We start from the raw sequence: 21918 nt of genomic DNA on the forward strand, positions 1-21918 counted from the left end.
CCACTGTAGGACCCGCTGTGGGACCCTGCTGATGTGGGACCCGCTGATGTGGGATCCGCTGTGGGACCCGCTACTGTGGTGTATCGTGTAGTGCAAAGAATGACTAATTATAAAATAAAAAACTGAACTTACACCGGCTATAATAGGAGGAACAGAAGATCCAGGAAGATGTTGACGGAGTCGGCCCGCTGATGTGGGGCCCGCTGATGTGGGACCCGCTGGAGGTAGGGTGGAGGAGATGGGATGCCGGTGGAGCTCCGGTGGTTGGCTGGGAGGATGCCGGAGAAGGTGGTGAGAGAAGGTAGAGGTGGCTATTTGGGTTTTTGGGTTTTTGGGTGGTTCGAGAGACCGGTTGCAGAGATGGATTTTTGGTGGGGTTTCGGTGGTGGTTGACGGTGGCAAGGGTGGAGTTCCGGTGGAGAAGAAGAGATGGGGGAGGTGACGGTTGGCCGGCCGGAGGAGGTGGGTCTCTCTCTCTCTTTTTCACTCACGCTTCCCTCCTGTTTTCTCAAAAAAAAATCCTCCTCCTCTCCTCTACGAACAGACTTTTAGTATATAGATGAGGGGTGTGTTGATTTTGACACCCCCTTGCCTTAGTAAATGCACACCCCCACTTGATTTATACCCACCTTAGTTGTCTATCGGGGCAGCCCAAGCAAAACCACTCTACCTATAAATGATATGTTCACTCTTTTTCCTTCACAGGACAGACCCCTCATGATATATTTCGACTATTTTATTCTAAAGGGGAGGTCTAAGTCGAAAGTGATTAGGTATGGCTTTGACTTCCACCCTTTGAAATATTGGCTAAAGTTAATAACCCAATATAAAATGCATCCAACAACCCACATGCAACCAGGACTTTTATAATGCTCGGCCCCATGGAGCAGCTGTTAGAACCATGACTTAGCGGCATAATTGATGTGTAAATTCGCAAATTTGACCACATTTTTTTTTATAAAAAAACAAAAATTCCACATCAACATGATCTCCCTAATCATGGTGAGAGAGACATCATCCCCATCCTTGGACTACTTGAATTTCTTGATGGCAATGTATTTTCCTCTGTTGGTTTGATGGGGTTTTGCATAAGATTGGAAGGTTTTAGGGCACGGTCAAAATGGGGTGTCTACAGATGCCCCTCTTTGGCAGAGCGTGCTTGTCGCGCGAATGTCAAAGCTGAACAGACAACACATTTTGACTGGCCCAAAATCAGAGGGTTTTTTTTTTTTTTTTTTTTGTTTTTTTTTTTTTTTTGAAAATGATACTCACAAAGATAACATGGTGAAATAGCCTTTCCCCGGACGCTGACTCTACAAACGCTGGTGAGATAGCCTCTCTTGAACTCGTAACTCAATTATGGATATATGGATGAGATGGCCTCTCAAGGGATAGTGAGACAGAGACAGACTCTCACCAATTGCAGAATGGAATGATTAGACAACATCTAATTAAGCCACTCAGGGATTTGGAGATTGTAAAGCGGAATGATTGGACAGCATCATGATCAAACCTGATTCGGGATCCGAGAAGACGGCATCTTGACAAATGAACGCAGCGAATTGATTAGACAGCATCATGATCAAACCTGGATCGGGATCTGAGAAGACAGCATCTTGACAGATGAACGAAGCGGAATGATTAGACAGTTATCATGATCAAACCTGGATTGGGATCTGAGAAGACAGCATCTTGACAGATGAACGAAGTGGAATGATTAGACAGTTATCATGATCAAACCTAAATTGGGATCTGGGAAGACAGCATCTTGACAGATGAATGAAGCGGAATGATTAGACAGTTATCATGATCAAACCTGGATTGGGATCTGAGAAGACAGCATCTTGACAGATGAACGAAGCGGAATGATTAGACAGTTATCATGATCAAACCTAAATTGGGATCTGAGAAGACGGCATCTTGACAGATGAACAGGGCGGAATGATTAGACAGTTATCATGATCAAACCTAAATTGGGATCTGGGAAGAGAGCATCTTGACAGATCAACACGGCAGAATGATTAGACAGTTATCATGATCAAACCTAAATTGGGATCTGAGAAGACAGCATCTTGACAGATCAACATGGCGGAATGATTAGACAGTTATCATGATCAAACCTAAATTGGGATCTGGGAAGATAGCATCTTGACAGATCAACATGGCGGAATGATTAGACAGTTATCATGATCAAACCTAAATTGGGATCTGGGAAGACAGCATCTTGACAGATCAACATGGCGGAATGATTAGACAGTTATCATGATCAAACCTAAATTGGGATCTGGGAAGATAGCATCTTGACAGATCAACATGGCGGAATGATTAGACAGTTATCATGATCAAACCTAAATTGGGATCTGGGAAGAGAGCATCTTGACAGATCAACACGGCAGAATGATTAGACAGTTATCATGATCAAACCTAAATTGGGATCTGGGAAGACAGCATCTTGACAGATCAACATGGCGGAATGATTAGACAGTTATCATGATCAAACCTAAATTGGGATCTGGGAAGATAGCATCTTGACAGATCAACATGGCGGAATGATTAGACAGTTATCATGATCAAACCTAAATTGGGATCTGAGAAGACAGCATCTTGACAGATCGTAAAAAACGGAATGATTAGACAGCATCATGATCAAACCTAAATTGAAAATTTGATTTGAAAAATGCGTTCAAGTTTTCTCAAATCCTGATTCGTTAAAACTGATATCTCAAACATCAATGCATGCTAGGTATCTTTTATGGTCTGACTTTCGTCAGGACATAAAAGATGCCCCTAGTAAAATTTCGCTTCCAGTTCAGGAGTCTTAACACAACTCAAACAGATCCAAGCTTTCTTTTATGAAACTTGGGTTACAAAGATTTTGAAGGTACAAGAGACCGACTCTTGCCGAAAGGTCTACCACTTTTATGCCAATTGCAAGGGCTCCGGACCTCAAAGGCTTTCAAAATGCACAAGAGACTGATTCGGCTTGAAACACTTTCAATTTTCCACCAGCTGTCAGAATTTCAGGTTACAATGGTTTTCAACCCCCAAGCAGACTGATTCTGCTTGACATATCTTCAACCCTCCGCCTGTCGCAGGAATTTCAAATGGGCCTGAGAGCTTGCCACGCTTCTAGACCATGTATAGGTCATTTCGCCTTCTAAAGATGCGACTGCATTTTCTGGTACCTGTTACCCCAGCTTTTTGAAAGGATACTGGACCAAACAGGTCAATTTGGGACACACCTGATTCGACTGAGTACACGACTTTGACTTGACAAAGAATGACCTTGACGACTGCTTGACAAAGGACTTTTGGTGATTACACGACCGAGTTACAAGACTGACTTTGAAGAAAGACTGAATCTGCTTCTCAATTTGATAATTGTTTTAAGATGGTACAGTTTACCACTCTTGGAACTCTTTGAATACCGTGTTTTAAGGTGATTTCGCCTCTTTCTGGTATTTAATCATGGTTATTATACCTTTTGGATTGCTCGGTTTTAACCCCTAGCTTAGAGGAATATCAAAGGAAGCCTTGCCGGCACTTTTCAGACCTTGAAGTGATGCCGATACAGGTATGACGTCTTGCTAGCTTCTGAAATTTAGTCCTTCGCGAGAAGTCACTGCCATGACCAGACTGCCTTTTGGGTTTTCAATCTGGCGGACCGCTTGCCTTAATTTTTGCCTGGACTGCCTGCCCTTGCAGGTTTTCCATCCAGCAGGCTCTGCACCCTGATTTTTGCCTAAGCCGCCCTTTCGGGTTTTCAACTTAGCGGGCGAATGACCCTAACTTTTGCCTAGACCGCCCTTTCGGGTTTTCAGTCTAGCGGGTCTAAGACTTCATTATTCTTTTCTTTTCTTTTTCTGTTTTGCCACAAACCTTTGCCTTATCACACCAGGAGGACTTCTAGGTGGGTTAGGGTTTGAAAGAATTGGATTAGGATGTTTGCATTGACTGGACCGAATCTGGACCCTTCCAGATAGCCTACGTACCTCCAAAGAGTGAGGATCAGGTCCGCGTAGTTCGCCCCTTGGGGACTTCGGGTAGAGATTGCTTTGATTTAAGTCTCTTTCTTTTCTTTTCTTTTTTCGAAAGCTTTAAAAGATTTGACCGAACCCGAGTTTGTCAGGTTGCCTACGTACCCTGTGGAAAGGGATCAGGTCATGGCGTAGTTCAGGCTTTGCATCTTTTATGACGCAAGTCATAAAAGATGCCCCTGGTTTGAGTGTGACAAAGAAATTTTGATTATTGGCTCAAAGGGTTTGCAAACGGTCTTTGACTTTCCCTTCTTTTTCTTTTTTTTTGAATGGGATTTTTGGCTTTGAAGCTCAGATCGACCAAGAACGGCCTCCCGGTGTCTCAAGCATAATACTTTTTAAGTTGATCAAGGTTTGTGGGTTCTGTTAGTTTTTCACCATTTTGATCAAGGAGTCTGACGGCTTTTCCAGGCAGGACTTCATCGACAATATAAGGACCTGACCAGTTTGGCCTGAACTTTCCTCGGGGATCATAGACCGGTGCCCTGTAGGACTTCAAAACGAGGTCACCCTTCTGGAGATCTCTGATCTTCACCTTCTTGTTAAAGGCTTTCTCAATTCGACGCTGGTATCCCTGGACGTGATACAGGGCTCTGAGCCTCTTCTCATCAATCATCTGCAACTCCTGATACCGGGCCCTTGCCCACTCTGATTCTGGCAAATCAGCTTCCATCATTACCCTTAACGAAGGAATTCTCAGCTCAACTGGTAGGACCGCTTCCATCCCATACACTAATGAATATGGCGTAGCTCCCGTAGAGGCCCTGATCGACGTTCTATAAGCCCACAAAGCATATGGTAACTTATTTGACCAGTCCTTATACGTCTCTGTCATCTTGCTGATGATGGCTTTGATGTTCTTGTTTGCGGCTTCGACGGCTCCATTCGTCTGAGGCCTGTATGGTGAGGACTTGTGATGCTTGATCTTGAACTCCTCACAGAGGTGTACCACTTCTTTCTTGAAGTGCGATCCATTGTCTGAGATCAGCTCATGCGGTACCCCATATCTGCAGATGATGTTTGTTCGAATGAATTTGGCAACTGAGGCTGAAGTCAGCGATGCGAAGGATGCGGCTTCGATCCACTTAGTGAAGTAATCGATGGCTACCAGGATGTACTCATGCCCACTTGAAGATTTTGGAAACACCTTTCCAATAATATCGATTCCCCAGACTGAAAACGGCCACGGCGAAGTCAGAGAATGTAACTCAGAAGGCGGCACATGAATGAGATTCGCATAAACCTGACATTTATGACACTTTTTCACAAAAGCAAAGCAGTCAGCTTCCATGGTTGGCCAGTAGTACCCAAGTCTCAGGATCTTTCTCGACAGCATCTTCCCGTTCATGTGAGGCCCACAGACTCCTTCATGCGTCTGCTCTATGAGATTAGCTGCTCGATCTTCATCTACACAAAGAAGTTGGATTCCATCAAACGACCTCCTGAAGAGCTCATTGCCACAGATAATGAAGTTAGCCGCCAACTTCTGGAGAGATCTCCGCTCTTTTCCTGACGCTTCAGGGGGGTGCCCTTGGCCTAAAATGAGATTCTTTATATCAATGTACCAGGGCTTTCCATCTGGACATCGGGCTGCTATCTCTATAGCGTTCACATGCGCTGGAGCCCATTGTAACCGCACTACTAGAGGCTGAACTTCCATTGATGCAGAGATATCTAACATTGAGGCTAGCGTAGCCAAAGCGTCCGCGAAATGATTTCTTGTCCTCGACAGATGAGTGAATGTAACATTCTTGAACCTCCTGACCAGGGAATCCAGGTGCGTGTGATACGGGATCAATCTATCCTCCTTTGTTTTCCATTGACCATTGATCTGACAAATGATCAAGATCGAGTCCCCAAAAACATCTATCCCTTGAATATGCAGAGCCAAGGCTGCTTCGAGACCAGCAATGCAAGCCTCATACTCGGCCTCATTGTTGGTACACTTGAACTGCAATTTGATGGACACAGGGATGTACTCTTTCTTCGGAGATATCAACACTGCTCCAACTCCTTGACCTCGGTTGTTCACAGCACCATCAAAATACATCAACCATCTGGTGCTTTGGACCTCCTCTTCTACAGCCATGATCTCTTCATCAGGAAAATCTGCCGTTAGAACGGCATTCTCATCTATAGGCGCATCAGCCAACTGCTCAGCTATCACACGCCCTTTAACTGATTTCTGGGTCACATAGGCAATATCGAATTCAGACAATAGCAGCAACCATCTGGATGTTCGCCCGGTGAGAGCGGGCTTCTCGAACAAGTACTTCAACGGATCCATCCGTGAGAGTAAGAGAACCTTGTTCGATAACAGGTAATGCCTAAGCCTCTGAGTTGCCCAAACCAGTGCCAGACAAGTCTTTTCCAAGATAGAATATTTGATTTCATACTCCAGCATTTTCTTGCTGATGTAGTAGATAGGCTTTTCTTTCTTCGACTCAGGGTCTTGCTGGGCTAACATGCAACCCATAGCTGTGTCAGTGACAGACAGGTACAGCAACAGTGGCTGGTCCGGGATAACTGGTGACAGGATAGGAGGCAAAGTTAGACACTGCTTGACTTTCTCAAATGCTTCCTGACACTCATCATTCCACTTCTTCGGAGAATTTTTCTTCAGCAGCTTGAAGATGGGTTCACACGTCATTGTCAACTGATTTATGAACCTTCTGAGGTACTGAACCTTTCCCAGGAAACCCCGGATCTGCCTCTCGGTCCTCGGCGGCTCCATCTCTTGGATTGCTTTGATCTTTTGAGGATCTACCTCGATCCCTCTTTCGCTGACCATGAATCCCAACAACTTCCCTGAAGTGACCCCGAATACACACTTGCTCGGGTTCAAGCGAAGCTTGTACTTCCGGATCCTTTCAAAAAACTTCCCCAGGACTATGGCGTGCTCTGGTCGAGTCTTGGATTTAACAATCATGTCATCGACATAAACCTCGACCTCTTTGTGAATCATGTCATGCAATAAGGTGGTAGCCGCCCTCTGATAGGTTGCCCCTGCATTCTTCAACCCAAACGGCATTACTTTGTAGCAATATGTTCCCCATGGAGTGGTGAACGCAGTTTTTATCATGTCCTCAGGGGCCATCTTGATCTGATTATATCCGGAAAACCCATCCATAAAGGATAACAAAGCGTGACCAGCTGTATTATCCACCAGGCGATCGATGCTCGGCAAAGGAAAGTCATCCTTGGGACTCGCCTTGTTTAAATCTCTGAAATCCACGCACATTCTGACTTTTCCGTCCTTCTTGGGCACCGGTACTATGTTAGCCAGCCATTCCGGATATTCAACCACTTGAATGAAGCCCGCATCTAACAGCTTCTTGACTTCATCATGGACTTTCAATTCCCATTCTGGTTTTAATTTTCGAAGTTTTTGCTTTTTCGGCTTGGCGCCTGGGATTAAGGGAAGACGATGCTGGACTATGTCTTCGCTTAATCCTGGCATGTCATCATAGGACCAAGCAAAAACTTCTTCGTATTCTTTAAGCAAAGTGATTAATTCTTCACGCTCCTCCGGGGATAACGTTTTGCCAATCCGTATTTCCCGAATTAAGGTTTCATCACCTATGTTGACGATTTCAATTTCTTCTTCAAGTGGTTTAGCCCGACGCTGCTCCTCCTGAGTAATCATGTGTTTGATCTCAGGGGGAGTTTCGTCGACATCCTCGTAAGAGGGGGAGTCTTGATCATTGTTATTAGTTTTATCAATTTGAGAAGCAGAAACAGAGACAGGAAGATACTGAAACGAGTCCTTTATTTCATTCATAGAATCAAAGTTTACATCATTGATCAACTGGCCCACAGCAGGCTTTACAGTATGCTCAAAAAGAAAGTTTGCATCGTCAACTGAAATGCTGACACTTGACTCAACTGGACCATGTATGGACTTTGTAGTATATTCCATAACAGACTCATCTTCATAGACAACATCTATACCGGAGGACTCGCCACCCACACCAGGAATGTCTAAGCTTTCTAAGGTACCTGCATCCAAAGAATTGTTAGAAATAGCAGACTTTATATTTGACTCGGAAACAGACACATACTCAGAAACTTGAGACTCTTTTGGAGGAACATGACCACACTGAAGAACTAATTGAGGAATGACCTGAGAAGTCCAGTTATCAAGGGGTACCTCAGCTGGGGTAATTCGGCCCTTCGGATTCAGGAAGCGTGCATCTTTTCCGATCATAGCAATGACCGGTGCCTCAACCTCGAAGAGGGAGTCCAGAAGCTGCGACTCTAAGTTCTTAGCCCAATCAGATTCCTGCTTTTCGACGGCTACAATCTGTCCATGGAAGTATTCATCTGGCAATTCATCAGTGGAGAAGATTTCAAAACCTGGTAACTCTTTTCCAGACTCATCAAACCACGGCTCGGGAAAACCATAGAACGGGCGATCGGCTCCTTCTTTCCTGTACTTACCATTCATCAACAGACTGAACGGCCCCATAGGCAGCTCTAGGCCCCGACGACGCAGCTCTGCCCACTTCAGCATGTACTGCTTTCTCTCCTTGATCTCTTTCTGGGTGGGTTCATATCCTAACCCGAACAAATTGTTTGCAACCTTCAGCTCCGGCCACTCAGTTAAACCTTGCAGGCTTCTCCCCAGACCAGTTCCAGGAATATACCCATACTTGCGCATTATTCGGGCTACCTGCGCATTTGTACTGGACATAAACAAAATTTCCTCATTCATGGCTTCTTCCATAGTAATGGTTGAAACTTCAAGTGAAAATCCAGTCAGACTGACATCTATGGTGCTTGAACCGATCTGCTCTTGGGAAATCTGCCCAACCTCTGGTTCTGGATCCCCTCTAACAGTGATAATTCTGTTATTCTTGATGAACTTGAGCTTCTGATGGACAGTGGAAGGAACTACTCCGACTTTGTGAAGCCAAGGTCGGCCGAGAAGGAGAAAGAAAGAGGTCTTGATATCTAGAACTTGGAATTCTACGTCAAACACTTCACCTCCGATCTCAATTTCGGTGACCAAGGTGCCGATGACGTCTCTCCTAGTCCCATCATAAGCTAGTATCCCCTGCTCCGACGGAATATAGTCATTCGGCCCAAACCCCAAGGCAGTAGCGGTGCTCAAAGGACACACATTCAGAGCTGACCCGTTGTCGACCAAAACCTCTGGCACTTTCTTCTTATTGCACACGACGGTAATTCTGAGAGATTTTGTGTGATTCTTACCCTCCGGGGTCAAATCTTCATCCGAGAAGGACACGGTCATAGCTGATCTGGCCATAGATACGAGCCCAACCAGCTCATCAGGGGTTATATTCACAGACACCTGCGCTGTATTCAATTCACGAAGTATAACCTGCCGATGCTTAGGTGATGACATCAACAGACCCCAGATAGAAATATTAGCTTGGGTCTTTCTAAGCTGCTTCAACAGAATGTCCTCATCTTCCTCAGGACTCAACCTCTGATTCTGATTCTCAACAGCTCTGGCAATCTCAGCGGGATTCTCTGCTCTCAACTCAGGGGGCTTAAAGAAACGTCCACCACGGGTAACATGGCGAACCTCATCACACGGATCGTTCAACAGCAGCAAGTCCTCGTCCTCAAGCTTAAGGACATATGGGACTTTGCTTTTCTCCTCCTCCCCCTCGAATCTGAGGACATAAGGACATCCAGAGGATTCCCCAACTTCTTGCGCAGAGGATAAGACATAAGGCTCTTCGCGCTTTAATTCTTCATCATCGGATTCCCATCGTAAGATATACGGCTCATCAGAGATAACGGCGCATATACGAGAATGGTCCAGGACAACCTCTTCAGTGAGAATAGCGTAGACATTTGGAGGAGGCATAGTATGCGTCGGCAATGGATTCCTGGTGACATTGGGAAGAGCTTCCACCACAATTTCTTTTGCCTCGATCTTATCCTGGATCCTATGCCTTAGTGCCAAACATCTGTCAGTCAAATGCCCAACACTCTGGTGATATTCGCAGTACTGATCTTTTCTCCAGTATTTCGGGAGAGGATTGGGAACTTCCCGGGGTTCTAGTAGAGTGATCTTCTTGTCTCTCAACAGCTTTTTGAGAGCTACAGACAGGGAATAAGGTAAAGGAGTGAACTCTCTGGGCTCATTTCTTTCCGGACGAACTCCTCCGGGACCTTCTCTCCTAACTGGACGAGCAGTATTCATGTTGTTAACTTCCTTCGGAGGCGCCATAGGCCTTTTTCCCTCTCTGACATCTGAAGTGGAGGCCCTAGTTCTCAGGCCGCCCTTAGCCAGTATGTCCTCGATTCTTGTCCCGGTCTTGATCAGGTGATCGAAGTCATTGAAGTACTGGATTGACATATGAGGAAAGTAAAAGGGGGAAAGATTCTTGACGGCAATCTTGATAAGATCGTCATCCGGTAACTTGTGGGTCATTTGTGCTGCCTTTCTCCTCCATCGTCGAATGAAGGAAGTAAATGTCTCATTAGGTCCCTGCTTCAGCGATTTCAGATCCCTTTTTGTCACGTCAATCCCCTCTTCCATGGAGAATTGCTGAACAAATTTGTTAGCTACACCTTCAAGAGTCCTGCTTTCTTCTGGCTTCAGATGCAAAAACCACTTCTTGGCTGTCCCGGTCAAAGTTCTAGGGAACACCAAAGCAATCTGCTCTGGGGATAAACCGTGCTGCTGCAATAGAGGAATGACTGACTTGAGATGGCTACGAGGGCACCCCATTCCGTCGTATTTGTCAAAGTCTGGCATTTTGAACTTGGGCGGAAGTACGACCCCTGGAGCTATCATGAATTCAGACATATCCAAATTTTTGGGACCTTGGCACTTCATGGTTTCCATATCCCGGGTCAGCTTTTCAATTTGGCCAGCCAATTCTTGTGCTTTATCAGGATTTCCCAGGTTGGGAAGACAGTTCTCTGCTGCGTACTGGCCCTCATCAAAGTCTTCGAATTCAGGCAATACAGCCGGCCTGGATGGAACAAGAGGAACGGAAGGTATGACTGGAGACTGCTGATTGGCATGATCTTTAGAGGTAGAAAGATGATCATTTTTCAAGAGGGTTATGTCGTCCTTCATGGCACTCAGCTGAAGAAGGATAGCCTTCATCATCTCATTCGTATCTGGATTGTTGTTTCCGGTACCTTCCATTGATTCAGATGCAAGTGAAATGGGTGAAAGAATTTCTGGACAACCAAGGAGAAGCGGCGCAGGAGAAGTAAAGGATTCTGGGGAAAAAGAAAGTCTATTCAGCCTGGAATCTGAAGACGGACGGGACCAGGCTGGTTTTGAATTGACTTTCTTGGGAGCAATGATGTCCCGCTAAGACTCCTGAATGGAAGTTAATAAGTTAGATTGCACATTTGACAATTGAGATGGAACACTTCACACAAATTCCAGACAAGAGAAATTGAAAAGAACACATTTCCATTAATCACAAATCCGACTGTAGTTACGATTCACAAATCCGACTGTAGTTACGATTGATAAACAAGTAGATGAACCAAATGAGCATAATGAAACTTGAAATTAAAATGACAATTGCATGAAAATGGTCTTCAATGTTCCATGATCCGAGCTCTCTTTCCCGCAGGCTTTTCTGGTAACTCCTTCCGATGAACTTTAGATGATAGAGCAAGTCTCTTAGTGGTAACCTTGTTTCCCCAAGCAGCTACTATAGACTTTATGAGACCGGGAGTAAGCTTTTCGCAAGGAGGAGGGGTTACAAATCCGGGAGGACATGGATTTCCCGTGATCTGGTGAAGCAGACGAGTGGGCGCATAAAAGGTTGACTTTTCCAAACCCATAAGATACACAAATGGGTGTGGGTAGGTGCTAGTGATAACATGTAAGCATGAATGACTCACCCAGTGAAATTGATCCTCCTCCACGTGTTGCAACCAATTACGCCACTCATCAATGGATTGAGGTTTATTGGCCATTGGTTGCCACGAAAGATGATCCTTGAGGGTGTACTGAAGGGAACTCTGTGGCCGAAGGATGGTGAGTTTTTCACAGAGCCATAAATAAAGTAACTTGACGCACCCATGGAAATTATCTTTCACCTCTTGCCTAGCAATAAGATCCAGCCCAGAGAAGGTTTCTGCTAGCATGAGGGGGACAGGATTCCTTCCTTCATGAATTTGATCGACTACACTCAATAAGGTCACAGGGGCAATACTGGAGTCTTCACGGACAACGTGACGTGCAAGGACACCAAAGATTAAGGCACTGCGTCGACAATTTTGGAAACGGGAATCGATAGGGTCAACGTTTTTAGAAAAACGCTCAATGAGGTCATCGAATTGCACGTACGTGTCTTTGAAATAGGGCATAGCATCAACAGTTTGGTTCTCGAAAAGCTTACAGAAAATGGAACGAGGAGACGCTATACTCGAAGGTTGGATCCAGAGTCCCTCGGGTGGGAGTTCTAACAGGGCGCACCAATCCTCGAATATAGGACAGATTTCAAAGGGACCAAATTGAAAAACATGAAGAATAGGATCCCAGAGTCTTGCAGCTGCTTGAAGAAATTGCCAATTCACACCGGATGCGCTCAAATTATTAAACGTGCTGATGAACCTGTCGGCCGTACTCCACTGTGCACGCTCGCGCGGGAGAGCTCGAATTGACTCACTTATCCAAACCCTCATCACTTTGTTCGACATGATTTAACCTAATCACAGATAGGATAAGATCAGAAGAGAGTGAAGATAACCCTGAATAATGAAATAATAGGGATAAATTTGACCGATCATGGGAAGGATACAACTGGTGACACAAATTTTGTTCATCAATAAACGTGGACTTTCGAATATATCAGAAAGGTAGACCACGGCCACAAAATGACAGAAGTAGGTCATAGACTGGGTCTCAAATATGATGATGGACATTGACAACTGTATGATCAAGAGGATCGATAATGATAGATCATGGTCACAGAGACAGCGGACAAGCCGTCGACCACATCTAAGACAGAACATGCAAATAGCAAAAATCTAACCCAATGAGTAATATCTACACACAGTACGGATCTATGACACATCCAAAGAAAGGGTACACAGTCGAAGGGTAATATACATATATGTCATGGATCTGTGTACACAACATGAAAAAGGCAATGAATAGGTCATGGTCACGAGAGTGACGAGTACAGACCACTAATCAGGTGACTCTGAAAGAATGTACATATGATTGATTAAACCAGGAATCCCTCACTGGAAAAGAGGGTCCTAACCTAAACAACCGACAACACTGAATATACAGAAAAGACTCGTACAATCTGAAGACAAAACGACAGACATAATCTCAACAAGGTAAAAGAAATACTATCGACTGCATCGAAGGAGTGCAAATAGGATGGATCAGACTTGGAACGCCTACTGCAAAAGGTGGCCTGATCTGAGCGACTGACTCAACAAATAGGGTACGTACAAGACGGTGGCAAAACTGTACATCGACTCAGCGAGTAATACATGTACAAAGAAACAACACCACCATAAACTCTGGAGACAAAACATAGACCATGATCAGGATAAAGACCAGAGAAAATGATTAACCATTTTGAAGACTAGGGAATGAAACTATGTAGCTGATAGTTAGACCAGAAAATTCTATTGATAGACAGACCCCGGTCTAACAGGTTAGCACACAGACCGAACAGGAAAATAAGGAATCAAGGACTGGACCATGACCATGAAAGGTGGTGAACAAAACCGTCGGCCAGACCCAAACTGAAAGAAGGAATAGACTCCACCTGATGATAATGGATCAGAACAATTCGAACACATGAACCCAACACACCGGGGGACCATATGATAAGAGATTACGGGGTAAATCATTGATTTGGCTGACTGCCAAGCAAGAGTAAGGGTCATCGATCAGATCTGAAGGAATGCACGACTGCGACAGACATAGAAACCTAATCTAGGAGACAGGTCCTAATCTGAGAATAAATATAACACGTACACGTACATATATACATACATATCCTAACCAGGGGCACCGGCCCTAACCTGATCTAGCGGAGCCAAAGAGGTCTCGACTCGTGACAGACTGATGAGTGTACTAGGACCGCGCTGTAGCCACACAAGGTGAGCTACCCTAGTCTACAAATCGGACAAGGCTCCTAACTCTAGGCTTCACATGTGTAAGCAACATATGTTCGTCCTATATGAGTACATATATATAGTGTCCTAGCAAGGGTTCCCTAATTTTGGTTCTAAAGGGAGCAACTAATATATATACATAATATAATGAAATGAAAGTAGGGCCCAGGCATTTCTGCAGGGTACTATGCCTATGACCATACCCTTGATGTATAACGCCAGCACACCCAGCATTATACAGAGTATGTTCATTGCTCATCGGCTGCTGTAGAACACCAGCACACCCAGTGTCTACGGCTGCAGCTCCGGCGCATAGCTAGGAAATAGATACAACGGCTCCCATCTGGTGCGCGTCCTATCTATTCCCTGAGGCCAATAAGGAAAATGAAAGAAATAAAGAATATGACAATGCATGATGTGCAGTGTGTGAATCCCTTGTTTTATTTACGCACCTACTTGGTGCCCCTGGATTTCTAACGATAAAGTTCCCATTTAACTCGATTTTGGCCCAAATTTCCTCAAAATTAGTAACAATGGCATTTTTACAGAGTTAGGCAATGTTTCAAGAGTTCCCCAGCAGAGTCGCCAGCCTGTGGACCCCGATCCGGGACGGGCGTGGAGGACGGGCCCCCGCGCGAGTCTCAGGAGATCGTCCACGTGAAGGAGAGCCCCACCAAGGAACTCTCGAAAGAGTGCCCCTCACAGCATGAGCGGCGATGTAAAGTGAGATACCTCTCGATTCGGGGACTAGCCCAGATTCGAGGCGTACCTTAAACAAAGAAGAGTCGCCATCCAAGGAAGTGGGCCCTGGATCCCATGCTGTGCTCTGTTGCAACGGATAACCAGAGATATAAAATAGGGTTCGTGCCTGATGACGAATGGGGAAGGGATTAGGCGCCCCCAATTCGCCCAAGTGCTAGCACCTGGTCTCTTATGCCATTTATTATTAATTTTGAAGAGTTTTGGGCGAAAATCATGCGAAATGGGAACGAATATCTCCGAGATAACGTCTAGCTAATCATGCATGTCTCGGAGACGAATAAGAAGCACACACAAAAGAAATGAAAGATATGTCGCCTAAGAATAGCTAGGTTATGAGTGACATGCCTGATTGGTGTCTAAGTTCTGGTGGGCAAACACATGCATGCTACAGCTAAAGGTATAGGATCTGTACATAAAAATAAGAAAACACAGCAAAACACACAACACAACACGACTCGACACATGACCCGACACGACAAGCCCTAGACTCTAATGCAATACTTGACTCGGACCAGGATGGCCATCCATCCTAGCTGCACTACGTAGTTCGGTGCCCTATTCTAAACTACGATGCCTAAAACTCTAGGACCGCTATCCTAGACTCGATCCACTAGACTCGACTGATGTTTAAAGTTTTTTGTGCGATTGCTTAAATTCAAGTGGATTGTAATTTTTAGGACTCTATATGCCCTAACTAATGCAAGTTGATTAGCCTTAAGCTAATGCAGGTGGGCCCTATATCCTATGTGTATCTAGGCTGTGCATTCTAAGGAAAACCATGGGTTGACTATATGCTTCCTAGTCTAGCCATCGGTTCGACTAAATGTCTAACCGATCGACTTGAGGCCTCCTAACTCTAGGGACACTCACACGACAGGACACACCATATCAATACAAATCAGGACCGACTCCTAACTCTAAAACACCCTAAATATCTAGGACAGACTCCTAACTCTAGGGGAAGATCTTTTTTGAAAAGGTTTTGAAGTTTTTTTGTATTTTTTTGGAATATTTAAAATGTTTATTTTTAAAGGTTTGGCTGGACCTGGGATGTGGACCCCAAGCTGCACTACGTACCCTGTTGAAAGGGATCAAGCCAACGTAGTTCGGACCAGAATTCCTAACTACTCTGCACATGACTCAAGATTTTTTGAAATTTTGATTTTTAAAATGTTTTTGGATTTTGAATTGTTTTTTAGATGTTTTTGAATTTTCAAGTGTTTTTTGGAATGTTTTTGTTGTTTTCAAGTATTTTTGAAATGTTTTTATTGTTTTTTGACACCAGAGAATAAAATCCTATCATCATAAGGGTAGGGAGACTTCTGGAATCCCGCAAAGGTTGGACATCATCCTATACTTTGCGGGGGAACGAACAGGAAAATAACTCGGCAAGGGTTGGACAGCATCATATACCTTGCAGGAGCGGGTAAAGATCACGATTTGATGAGAGGATGGACAGAATCCTAACCCCTATGATGATAGGAAAAACTCCTGGACTGACTGAAGGACTGACTCCTGTGCTGAAGACTGTTATAATTACTATTTATAATTACTATACAAGATTACTATTCAAAAATACTATTCATAATTACTATTTATAGGTACTATTCAAAACTACTATTCATAATTACTATTTATAAGTACTATTCAAAACTACTATTCATAGTAGGACTCGTTGATGTGGGACCCGCTGTTGTGGGACCCGCTGCGGGACCCGTTGTGGGACCCGTTGTGGGACCCGCTGTCGGACCCGCGGATGTGGGACCCTCTGTGGGACTCGCTTTGGGACCTGTTGTGGGACCCGCTGATGTGGGACCCGCTGTGGGACCCACGGATGTGGGACCCTCTGTGGGACCCGCTTTGGGACCCGCTGTGGGACCCGTTGATGTGGGACCCGTTGATGTGGGACCCGCTGATGTGGGACCCGTTGATGTGGGACCCACTGATGTGGGACCCGTTGATGTGGGACCCACTGTGGGACCCACTGTTGTGGGACCCACTGATGTGGGACCCGCTGATGTGGGACCCACTGTGGGACCCGCTGATGTGGGACCCGCTGATGTGGGACCCACTGTGGGACCCGCTGATGTGGGACCCGCCACTGAGGGACCCGCCACTGTAGGACCCGCTGTGGGACCCTGCTGATGTGGGACCCGCTGATGTGGGATCCGCTGTGGGACCCACTGATGTGGGACCCGCTGTGGGACCCGCTACTGTGGTGTATCGTGTAGTGCAAAGAATGACTAATTATAAAATAAAAAACTGAACTTACACCGGCTATAATAGGAGGAACAGAAGATCCAGGAAGATGTTGACGGAGTCGGCCCGCTGATGTGGGGCCCGCTGATGTGGGACCCGCTGATGTAGGACCCGCTGGAGGTAGGGTGGAGGAGATGGGATGCCGGTGGAGCTCCGGTGGTTGGCTGGGAGGATGCCGGAGAAGGTGGTGAGAGAAGGTAGAGGTGGCTATTTGGGTTTTTGGGTTTTTGGGTGGTTCGAGAGACCGGTTGCAGAGATGGATTTTTGGTGGGGTTTCGGTGGTGGTTGACGGTGGCAAGGGTGGAGTTCCGGTGGAGAAGAAGAGATGGGGGAGGTGACGGTTGGCCGGCCGGAGGAGGTGGGTCTCTCTCTCTCTTTTTCACTCACGCTTCCCTCCTGTTTTCTCAAAAAAAAATCCTCCTCCTCTCCTCTACGAACAGACTTTTAGTATATAGATGAGGGGTGTGTTGATTTTGACACCCCCTTGCCTTAGTAAATGCACACCCCCACTTGATTTATACCCACCTTAGTTGTCTATCGGGGCAGCCCAAGCAAAACCACTCTACCTATAAATGATATGTTCACTCTTTTTCCTTCACAGGACAGACCCCTCATGATATATTTCGACTATTTTATTCTAAAGGGGAGGTCTAAGTCGAAAGTGATTAGGTATGGCTTTGACTTCCACCCTTTGAAATATTGGCTAAAGTTAATAACCCAATATAAAATGCATCCAACAACCCACATGCAACCAGGACTTTTATAATGCTCGGCCCCATGGAGCAGCTGTTAGAACCATGACTTAGCGGCATAATTGATGTGTAAATTCGCAAATTTGACCACATTTTTTTTTATAAAAAAACAAAAATTCCACATCAACATGATCTCCCTAATCATGGTGAGAGAGACATCATCCCCATCCTTGGACTACTTGAATTTCTTGATGGCAATGTATTTTCCTCTGTTGGTTTGATGGGGTTTTGCATAAGATTGGAAGGTTTTAGGGCACGGTCAAAATGGGGTGTCTACACAAATATAACCGATGTAATCTCTTTTGATTAATTCAATAAAAGTTTAATTTCATGTCAGTTCTTGTGTATGCTTCTGATAAAATGACATTAATAAAGTCAACAATCCTTCCTCGGATGAGGAGGCCGACAAAACTCCCCTTGAAATAAAGCAAATGCTTAAACAAAAGGAGGAACACCGAGTCATGCCTTTATAGAAGAAATTGAAGTAGTAAATATTTGCACCGAAACTTTAGCTGAGGAGATACTGAATGGAAACACCCTACCCTCTAAGGTCGCAAGGGATTAGTAAACCTACTTTGTGAATTCAATTTTTTTTTTTGAGATCATCCGATATAAGCTACAAAGAGCTCAGAAGAATAAAAATATAAGACACATACATGATACAAGTTGCATGGGTTGCGTCCGCCCTTATGTTTTTCGATCATAAGCTTCAGTGTCCAAGGTGGGTCCCACTTGAAGAGAAAAACGTTGGCTTTTCTATTTCCTTCTCCACCTTCTATTCTATTCATAAAGGAAGTTTTAAGAGATAAGTCCCAAGTGTTTTGAAACTCTAAAACACATTAGTGTTAGAGGTGTGGAAGGACACAAATACGTGAGTTCCAAAATCTATATATATGTGTGTTCAGTTTGATGGAAACACACACATACGTATAACTAAAGTTCCATCTAAAGAGAGGGTCCCTAATCGGAGAGGAAAGTGTGCCTACAATTCCATCAATCGAGCCTTAAGGTCTTCTTAAGATTAAAAGATCTCTCTTCTCTTGTTCGTGTGCACAGAGGAGATCGTGTTCGTGGTTCATCGAAGTTCAGGGGAGTCGTGATATTCGATTCTAATCGTCATTGCCGGAGGTAACTTCCGCATTAATTTCGAATTAAATAAAGTTCTCATGAACAGCTACTAAAAATTAATTTTCTTCTTTTCGGCTAAAAATTTAGAGGGAAAGTAGTCGTAGAGGTAAAAACAAAATTATAGTCTTTTGCCCAAAAATACACGGAGAAGGTAAAAAGAGAATTATATTTTCCCAAAAAATAGGAAGAAGCAAAAAGGAAAAGGCAGTGATTAAATTCACCCCAATTAGTGGTTGTGATTTGCAAAGCCACAATCGGTTCAACACTTTTGTACAACCTGCTCTCTCCCTCTCTCCAAGAAAAAGAGGAGTGAATTTTCAAGACAGGGTGTGCCAATACTAGTTCGAATGTGTGAATAATTATAGAAGAAAATGATTGAAAAGGGTGCATTTATCAAAGCAAGGGTGTGCTGATAGCAGCACACCCTCACTTATAAAAGGGCAATGCGATTTCCCATCGATTCCGGCACCAGTCATCGAGTTTGCCAAATCCGGCATCCACCTCAGAATTAAGCAACTACCATTGAAGCGGTGCATCACATAAGAAAAGGGTATTACTCTCCATCTCTTTCTTCATTCTTGTTCCTTGATTTATCCTTCATTGCTAGTCTTCTTATTCATTTTATTCTCTGATTTGTGGTGTTCTACTACTTTCTAAATTTCATTTTCCTTTAATTTTCCTTGTTTTCTTTTGGTTTCTCTAGTCTTTGATTTTAGTGTTTTCACTTTCTCTTCGATTTTTGAATTTTGGTTCTAATTTCAGCTTTAGATTTCTGTGTCTGCAAATTTGAGAGCAAAAATCATGCTCAGTCTGTAGTTATGGCTTAAACCCTCATATCTAACCCCAAGATAATCTAACTCTCCCTTCCTTTTCTGTCACTTTTCTCTTTCTCATGGGAAATAAGGTCTACATTGCTATATCCTATCAACTCTATTGATTTGCCATGTGTCATTTTGTTAGGTAGATGTTCCTATCTAGATGATTATGCAACTCTGTCAGTGCCCTATTTCTTTATTTGGATAGTTCAGTGCAGTTAATTATAGATCATGAAAATCTTAATGTCTCTTTGAATAATGAAAAACAAGTAAGCTTAGTGAAATCTTCACAGTAATTTTGCATTTTAGCTAGTACTCTTTACTATTCATAACAGAACCACCGTAAGTCCTAAAATTGTTTCAAATCCACTTGCCTTTTATTTTGATTGGGTAATGTTTTGCTTGCAAAAGATGGGATAAAATTGGTGTAGTTATTTTTAAACAGAGTAGTGCATGTATTAGTTTTCACCTTCTCATGCTTTTGACATAGGCATTGCTATGCGGCATTGATTGCACCCATTTTGCTTACCCTTCTCGCGTCAATGGTTTCTCCTGTAGTTGTACTCAGAAGCTTCATTTATAGAAGTTCACCCTTTCTCTTTTATCTTGTTATTTCTAAGAGTTAAAACCATCTCTGTTAGTTATCATAAGAATAAAAGTCAAATTTTTTGGATATGATGATATGAACTCGGTGGTGGTGACATTATTAGTTGGCTATTGATATTGGGACTATCATCTTTTAATTCTTGGCATAAAAATCATTTTTTTTTCTTTTTTCAGTATAATTGATTTCTCTGTTATGTAGTCTCCTTCAAGCATTGTAATTGTTCTTGACAAAAGCTTTACCAATAACAGACAAGATGACTTAGTACCATGGTCAAAATATGGTCATGGTGGTATCAATTCCCAACATTAATTTGCAGGGGCTGATATTTGCACTATTTCCCTTTTAATAATATGATATTCTCATTCGGGTGATATACTTTTCTTTTCAAATGTCTGATTTTGTGGGGGTTTATCATTACTGTTTTTTGGGCTTTTTTGTGGCTGTTTTTGGGATTTTTTTGTGTCTGAGTTTTGGACCTCATGGCTGATTTTCGAGGGTCGGGGCCTGTTTTTTAGGGTTTTTGTTTCTGATTTTGAGTGTTTTTCTTGACTGTTTTTTGGACAATGGGCTAACAAAATGCATTCTAATCTAGCCATCTGCTCGACTAAGTGTTTAACCGACCACGACTCGAGGCCTCCCAACTCTAGGGACACTTACACGAAACACGCAAAGCATCAACATAACCAGGACAAACTCCTTACTCTAAGGCACCCCAAACATCTGGGACAGACTCCTAACTCTAGGAGAAGATCTTTTCGAAAACTGGGTGTAAAATATTTGTTTGAAAATTTTTTGTGTTTTTGAATGATGAAATCCGAGGAGTGACTCGGTTTGGCAACCTAGAGGGGGGTGAATAGGATGCTTATAAAACTTTTACCTTTTAAAATTTTTTACTACTTTCAACTTAGTTTTATCCCTTGTTTAATTAAGTTTGAAATAGTTGAACTTAAAACAATAATACAAATTAATGTAAGTTCAAAACCTTTGTTGATTAGCAAACTTCATTAAGTGATTTAATAGCCTAGTTAGCAAGGTTAAGATATTTAGGTTGATTATCAATGCTAACTACTCACTCAATTCTAAGTAACAATGCAAGCACAAATAATCAAATAAGAGAGTGAGAGGGAGTGAGAGAAATACCAATCACACAAGTGACACAAAGGTTTATAGTGGTTCGGCCAAAGGCCTGCTCCACTCTACTCAAGGTCGCACTTGAGGATTTCCACTATTGAGACCTCCACGACGCCCGGCTCCGAGGCTTTTACACCCAAGGGAATTAAATGAGGATGCCCTTCCACCTTTACAATGTCTCTCCTACACGGCCGAGAACTAAGCCTTTCACCCAAGGGAATTAACACGAGATGCCCTTCCACCTTTCTTCACCGCCGAAATCTAAGCACTTTTCGAAGAAGATAAGCTTTGCTTCTAAGTAGCCTACAATGTACAATGAAGCTCCATAGGATGCT

At 43.7% G+C, this 21918-nt stretch overlaps 1 protein-coding gene across 2 annotated transcripts; it reads right to left on the reverse strand.

Moving 5' to 3' along the window:
• Positions 1-7782: 7782 nt before the first annotated feature.
• Positions 7783-11379, reverse strand: LOC143856438 (uncharacterized). Of its 2 annotated transcripts, none has more exons than XM_077366651.1 (2): positions 8161-11379; positions 7783-8036 (listed from the first exon to the last, which is right to left on the reverse strand). In XM_077366651.1, exons 1-2 carry the CDS (start codon positions 11170-11172, stop codon positions 8028-8030), a joined length of 3021 nt encoding a protein of 1006 aa, XP_077222766.1. In that variant the 5' UTR covers positions 11173-11379; the 3' UTR covers positions 7783-8027. The 2 variants fall into 2 exon arrangements, with proteins under 2 accessions (XP_077222766.1, XP_077222767.1); XM_077366652.1 differs by having other exon boundaries at positions 7784-8036; positions 8188-11379.
• Between the last annotated feature and the right edge of the window lie 10539 nt (positions 11380-21918).

Source organism: Tasmannia lanceolata, unplaced genomic scaffold (genome assembly GCF_043159265.1).
Source record: "Tasmannia lanceolata isolate RefF3 unplaced genomic scaffold, GAP_Taslan_0.1 ptg000023l, whole genome shotgun sequence".
Classification (NCBI taxonomy): Eukaryota; Viridiplantae; Streptophyta; class Magnoliopsida; order Canellales; family Winteraceae; genus Tasmannia; species Tasmannia lanceolata.